Source organism: Prunus persica, chromosome G3 (assembly GCF_000346465.2).
Source record: "Prunus persica cultivar Lovell chromosome G3, Prunus_persica_NCBIv2, whole genome shotgun sequence".
Taxonomy (NCBI): Eukaryota; Viridiplantae; Streptophyta; class Magnoliopsida; order Rosales; family Rosaceae; genus Prunus; species Prunus persica.
In genome coordinates, this window is record NC_034011.1 from 8,889,993 (window position 1) to 8,897,492 (window position 7,500).

Genomic DNA, 7,500 nt, shown 5'->3' on the forward strand with positions numbered 1-7,500 from the left:
TAGTTGAGGCCAAATTAAAAATAGAGGAGCCCTAATTTCACAAATTCCACCATTACAGACAATTGTTATGACATATACCCACCCACAGCATACAGTTGAGAAGAAGGAGAAGAAGATGAAGTGGTTAGAAAATGCAAAGGAACATGCCTAGAGCAAATGGTTCAGCCGAGTCCAAGTTCAAATACCTGGAGCAAGAGGTTCTCTGTGTGTTCTAGAGATAAGGAGCCTTCAGTCGGATCTGACATCAACTATCCTCATCATTTGTTACCAAGTTAATCGAGCCTAAACGTCTTGGTGCAAAACTTGCCTTTGTGGAGCATTTGCCTTTTCACAACCATTGACAGGGGGTATATTGACCCAGTTGTAAAGTGAGGAGGTATTTAAGCCCCTATTCTAATTAAGAGTCTCTCTATTGATCTACACTTTCTTCATTTAGACCCGTTTGGTTCATGAGAAATCAATTGCTTTAAATGTTTGGTAAGCTTAGGCATATAAGACAGAAATATCATGCGGTGTTACTGCCAAATTCACAAGGGAAGTTTTCAGTGATGAAAATTGGGATCAAACAGGTCAACAATGGTATAAGAGGGATCTAAATCCTATTGGCATTGATGAAAATTGTGTTGTGTATTCATTTATCTTGGACAAAGGAGAGAACATGTAGCACAAAAGCAAAGTAGAACACATCAATTTATGTATAGAGAACATTAATCAGTACTTTCTACTTCTTGGATCAAGGAAGAGGTGCCAAGGACGATGTAGCACAACCAAGAGCCTTTGTCACGCCAGTAATTGCGGGCTTGACATTAGAACACACAGAGGTAAGAGGGCCTTTGTCTCCACCGTAGGTGAGATCAATGTCAGTCAACTCCACATTCTCACACGGTTTGCCCGTGGTACATACAAGCTTGACTGCAAGTGGAGTGAAAGATGAGCCCTTAATGTTCTTGAAGCTGACATTGTTGATCTTAACTTTTGACGGAGGCTTTTGTTCACACTTAGTATATGGGCAGTACAATTGGTCTATGAGGATAGGGTTACTGACATTAACCATGATAATATCCTCATAGTGTATACCCGAGGCAGAGCTAGGCGAAGGAGAATCTGGAAATGTTTTGATTCTCACACCGTTCTCCGTATTAGTCAGGGTGCAGTTCTTAACTATGATCCCGGTCACATCCTTTTCTTCCTTATATTTTCCAAGGCTTCCAATGCTTATTCCATGGCCTGGCCCACAAGTAACACCAGTCACTGTGATTTTGTGGGAGTCATCACCAATAGAAATACAGTCATCCCCAGTTCCAATCTTTGAATGAGTAATGTTGATACCAGTCGAAGCCCCGATATGGATTCCATCTGTGTTTCTGCTCTCGTCAGGTGCTGTGATGGTAAGCTGTTGAAATGTAGTATGGTTGCACCGGAAAACATGGATGTGGAAAAATTTGCTGTTAAGTGAAGTTATGTCCTGAACTTTGGAATTTGTGAGGAATTCAAACCGCAGATTAACGGGAGGAGGTTTGCAATTTTTGTTTTTGTGGCAGTCATTTTGATTCCAAGAAAGTGCTCCTTGGCCATCAAAAGTCCCACCACCTGATAAGGTGAGCATGTCAATGTACTGAAAACCAACCCAAGTATCCAGTCTTGTGAGTTGGCCAGCGTCTGCTGGAGCCTGCAATGTGCCTTGAACTTGCATCTCAATAGGAGCCTTACAGGGGCCTCTGAAAGTTGCTTCTTTTAACTTGTATGTCCCGCTCGGAATGACAACTTTACTCGCGGATGGCGATGCACATGCATCACTCCAAGCCTTGGCCAAGGCCGTACTGACATCAGAGCCAGGCTTTGCACCGTATGTTGCACTTGTCACGTCAAACACACTAGCATGAGCCTTAGGTGTAGATGCTAACAATAAGCACAAAAGCATTGCCAAGAAACTTAATTTCACAGCCATCTTGATTTTCCTTCCAATTTGTTATTTTATTCTCTGTTTTTTTTTTTTTTTTCCCTTTGGAAGGATGATGAAACTCCATTTTGAGTTGAGGCCAATTTATAGTCCGATTGGGAAGGCTCAACACCATCAAACTATCCAACCAATCACTAACTATTTTTATACACAGTTGCATTCTAGTTTAGCTTTATGTCCTATAATTAGTAAGCCGTTTAGCCTTGAGAATATTCATCACCAAATCTCTATCTAGAACGTGCTAAGCTGTTTGTAGTACTGTTGTCCTCCTCCACACCCCGCAATATATGTATATTCCAAAAAAGGAGGACCAAAACCATGCATACACACCTGGATAGAGTTAACAAGATGAACAGGAAAAGACCATGCCTACACTATTGGCGCATCTACGTATATACTTTTTCTAATATCATCCAACTAGAAAGTGCCTCACCTTAACAACTTTAATTCATCTACTTAGCTTAAATAATCCATTTTGCACCATTGTGGTTGTTAGTTCATCTATTTTTTACCATACTTTTAATTTTTCTTATAATCCATAGGTTTTGCTTGCTATCTACCGGTGACATTGATCTCACCTACAATGGAAACAAAGGCCCTCTTACCTCTCAATGTTAATGTCAAGCCCACCATTATTTGTGTGACAAAAGCCCTTGCCTGTGCTACCTATGCTGGGTTAAAGAAATGGAAAGTACTAAAGATAAATTGTTGTGTTCTTTGGTTTTTTTGATTTTGTGGTGCTTGTACAGGTCTTTTTTCTTCGCTCAGATACCTTCACATGTTTTGAGCTATAAAATTCTAATATATTTAATATTTGCAAATAAATTGCTAGTGTTAAAACATACATTCACTAATTCATCATTGTCTAGATAATGCTTCAGTTTCTACTCTATATACTTTTCTTGGCCTGCCAGCTTGATTTTGATCCTTCCACTATATTAATTGAAGATTATCAGACAAACTGAATGTGTGTGTGTGTATATATATGTATATATATATATACATTTATTCTCTCATCCGGACGGTCTGGACGTTATTATCGTGTGGACGCCATTGTAAACAAGGAGTACACTTTTAAAATAAATTAATATTTAAAGAGTGGCTATACTTGTTATTTATGCGAATATTCTATACTATTTAAATATTTGAATGGATGTCAAGCATATAGCCGACCAGCTATACTGCATAAAAGTGTGTTCTTTTTTGTAATCAAGTAATATCTTACCATTTCAAAATTAATTTAATTTTTATGTATTTAGTGAATAATTATTATTTAAATATTTTACTAATTTCAATATTTACTTCATAAATTGTAATTAATGATTTTAAATTATTTTGTGGACTTTAATTTTCTACAAAATTAGTTTATTTTGTTTAATATGTTCAAATATTTTAATAGTATAGCCGTGCGACTGTACTATTAAAATATATTAATATTTAAAGCGTATAGCCATGCGGCTATACCTGTTAAATATATTTTAGTTTTAAGAGTATAGCCGCATGACGATACTTTTAAAATATTTAGACATATTGAATATTCGAACAGATTAAACTAAATAAACTAATTTTGTACAAAATAAAATAAAAAAACAAAGTCCACAAAATAATTTAAAATAATTAATTACAATTTATTAAGTAATTTTTGAAATTACTAAAAAATTTAAATACTAATTGTTCACTAAATTTATAATAATTAAAGCAATTAAAAAAGGCTAAGATATAACTTTTTATCTTTCAATGGATCCATCTGCTTTGAGTTTCACAGTATAGATCAACCCGCATCCCACAGTATTCTTTCCATAAGGTAAAGGCACGAGCTCTCATGTGGCAATCTTCTGGAGAGCTCGCATGTAACACCCCGTCCCAAAAATACTGTTCAATTGATTATTTAATTGTGGATTTACAATTTTGCCCTTGGGGGTAGGGTTACTTTAGTCACTTTTCAATCTGGACGGTTTTTGAGGATTTTAGTAACACCATTTTGTAGAGCTCGCTCTCACGAATTCGTAGACACGTAGTGGGCTCAAATCGGAGTTATAACGAAGAAGTTGTGGCCAACGGAAGTGCAGTGGCAAAAACGTAAAATTTTCATAGTTGGGTTTTAAAATACCCAATCAGCCTCTCTCTCTCTCTCTCTCTCTCTCTATCTCTCTCTCTCTACGCACACGACTTTCTCTCTTTACAAGAGCGGCAGCAAATTTTCGACCGTGATTTTGTCGTCGTCCAGTGTCCGATTCGAGCAAAATTGGTTACAAAAGTTTCGTAACGATGTCCTCTATCTTACCACATTTTCCCAGCTCAAAAACCCAAGGAAATTAAACTGAACTACTGGAAGTTCGAGTGATTTTTGAAGTTTCCGAGGCTGTTTTCAGCGATCTCGGTGGCGGTTTTCGTCAATCCAGATATGAATCTTCATCCCATCCACGTGCTCTAGTTGTTTATGTTGGTATCTTGGATAAATTTTGAGGTTTTACATGTCGTTTAAAATACCCATTTTAGCCAACGGTTTTGGCTTCAATTCGGCTAGTTCCGACTAGTTTTTGGCCGTGGTCCAAGAACAAAACTTGATCCCCTAGTAAGTCTGAATCTGTTGGCATAGGTATTCACTGGTGGTTTGGAGATTTTTCGTCGCTGAAAAATCTTTTAAGACACCCACGCACTGCCGGCGGTGGGTGGCGGCCCATGGAGTTCTAAATTGTTACCCTTGTTGTCCTGAGCACGACGGTATGCTTGGATTTCGATTTGATTATCGTTTGACTGTCGAATGGGTATTGCACCTGTTATGCGATATTTGGGTTCAATAGATTTGGACCGTTCAATCGGTCCCATTTTCTAATGCGTTGTTCCTCGTACTTCTAAGATTTGTGTTGGAACTGGTGGATCGAGAATGGGAGTCCCGGATACTCCTAATCAATGATTCTAGAGCTTAGTAAACCGGTTACCGTCCGATCGTGTGATCGAGACCAAACTCTGAAAACTTGTTAAGTAGACCTTGTTGGACTTATAGTAAAGTTTGGATCGAAAATAGGAGGTTGTGGACCCCTACAGCCCAATTGGTCAAATTCAGCGATCGGGGTCGAATCGACCGTTAGATCGTGACGGGACTTCTAGAATGGGCTGAACTTTTGGTTATGGACCAATCAGAATTGTCATATAGCAATTGGGGTTGTGGGCCCTTCGAGCCCAGTTGACTTAGATTGTGGGCTTTGTTGGCTCGGTCGAGGCCTTTTAGTAGTTTTAATTGTAATTCGAGGTTTGTTTTAAAATGGTATTGTGTTTTGACCGTTTCATTAAATTTTTATGAATTATTATGTTATCGCTTTTACTTTCCATGAATAAGGAATGGCTTGGATAACCGGATTTTGGCATGAATAAGGAATTAATTAAATGCCTGATTGTATGTCTATATTTAAATATATGCTCGGTGGCTTGAAATCGATGAATGATGGATACTAGTTTTCTCAATAGTATGTTGTACATATTTGAATGTAGTTTGAGAACAGTTTTGAAAGATTATGCATGGTCAAGTTCAAGTTAAGGAATGTTGGGATTGATCACATTTTAAAAAAGGATTTTTGGTTATCTATTTAAAAATTGATTTTTGGAAAATTGAGAAAGAATTTGGAAACTGGATTAGGGGAAAAAGAGGAATTTTATGACAAGTTTGGAAAATGGTTTTCAAAACCCACCACCAGAGTACCGCCCCCCAAGTTGCCTTCGGAACAGTCTAGTCATTTATGACAATGCCCACGAGTCTCGGGAACCCCTGAACCATGTGGTGTGAGGATTTGCGTTCTCGGGTTGATTATATCTTCCTGAGTCCTGCGAGGGGATTTGACAGAAATGGGTTTCGGGCTGATCACCCGATTCTGCGAGGATATGCGTTCTCGGGCAGACCACGTATTCCCCGAGTTACATGGGAAAGTAGTGGGGAAAGTGAAGCCCTCCTACCCCCTTGGGTTTTGTTTTCCCTCATCACTGGAAAGTTTGGGAAAATGAACCAACATTAAATGCACATTTTTCATGATCATTTTGTCCCCCTTAAAAATTTAGAATTACAATATATCATTAAATGCGTTCTTTTTTTATTTGAGTTAATACGGGTATAATTGGAAAATTATACAAATTTTGTTTTCCATTCCTACTCAAAACGAACATGGGAAATGAAATAAAGTGATATCTCCTGGTTACTTTCATTTCCCATCTCTTGAGAAATGACATGGGAAGTGATTTCCCCTCAAATCCATTCTGTGAACCAAATGGAGCCTTAAGGTAAGAGCTTTTCCCCCCATAACAAGAGTTTTCTTTAAGGTTTTCCATCCCTGGTTTGTCTGGGGTTTTCTTTATTTTCTTACCAAACTGGTGATATACCGGGGTTTTCCTTCTATATCCAAGTAGTTGGAATGGAAGAGGTGATAAATTCATTGGAGAAAGTGCTCATCCTAACTGAAGACGAGAATGATTTGATTCAGTAGGACAAAATGATGTCGATGACGTGGGGGAGCGACTCAAGACGAGCCTGGTTGGAAATGTCTTTACAACTAATGTTTTCAACCGGGAGACATTCAAGCAAACGATGTTGATGATTTAGAACACAGCTCGTGAGGTGGGGGTGAAAGATTTAGGTGAAAATATCTTTTTGTTCATCTTTGTGACGGAAGGGGATTGACTGAAGGTGTTGTGCAGTGGGCCTTGGAATTTTGAAAAGCTCTAATATAACTTGAGATTCCTGGTGGTAGTATTGCTCCATAAAAAATGCATCTAAAGTATGCAGAATTCTGAATTGAAGTCCATAACGTACCACTGAGTTGTGAGACGACAAATATGGGGAGACAAATTGGGAATATCTTGGACAGTGTTTGGGTAGATTTATGTGGATGCGTGTTTGTTTGGATGTCTCCAAGTCATTACGATGCGTGTTTGTTTGGATGTCTCCAAGTCGTTACGGTGAGGAAAAAGGTGATTCTACCTTCTGGAAACATAGAGTTAGTAGATTTCCGATACGAACAATTGCCAGAATTTTGTTTTGTGTGCGACAGAGTCGGTCATGTGTTCAAGGTGTGTTCTTTTGTCCACCAGGCAGCCAAGCAAGCCAGCAAAAAGCCTAATGGGACATGGTTAGAGGCCACCAATGATTTTATCACTACAAGGGCAAGTAGTCCTAAGCGATCCAACTGTGGTGGTATGAGTAGACATGTATACGAATATCTGTTTATGTGTGTGCACTGGGACCTAGGAATTTTTTAGCGAAGATGCAATTTTGAAAGGCCAAAAACTCTTTGTGGATTGAACATCTAAGGTTTTTTTTACCTAAATTGACCTTAGGTCCCTTCATGCATTCATATAATACATTAAAAATTATTTTATATAAAAATATTGAATAAGTATGAAAAATGGTTTTTTGGAATAATCATTTTCACAAGATAATTTTGGCGGCTTTAATTCCTTACACATCAAATAAGAAAACTTAATTTTATGGAATTTTATGTATGAGAGTATATATTGACTTAATGAGCCATCATTTTTATCATAAATCGTAT

At 38.0% G+C, this 7,500-nt stretch overlaps 1 protein-coding gene across 1 annotated transcript; it reads right to left on the reverse strand.

Moving 5' to 3' along the window:
• Positions 734-2,406, reverse strand: LOC109947981 (exopolygalacturonase-like). Its single transcript, XM_020559866.1, has one exon. The coding sequence runs from the start codon at positions 1,946-1,948 to the stop codon at positions 734-736; it is 1,215 nt and encodes a 404-aa protein (XP_020415455.1). The 5' UTR covers positions 1,949-2,406.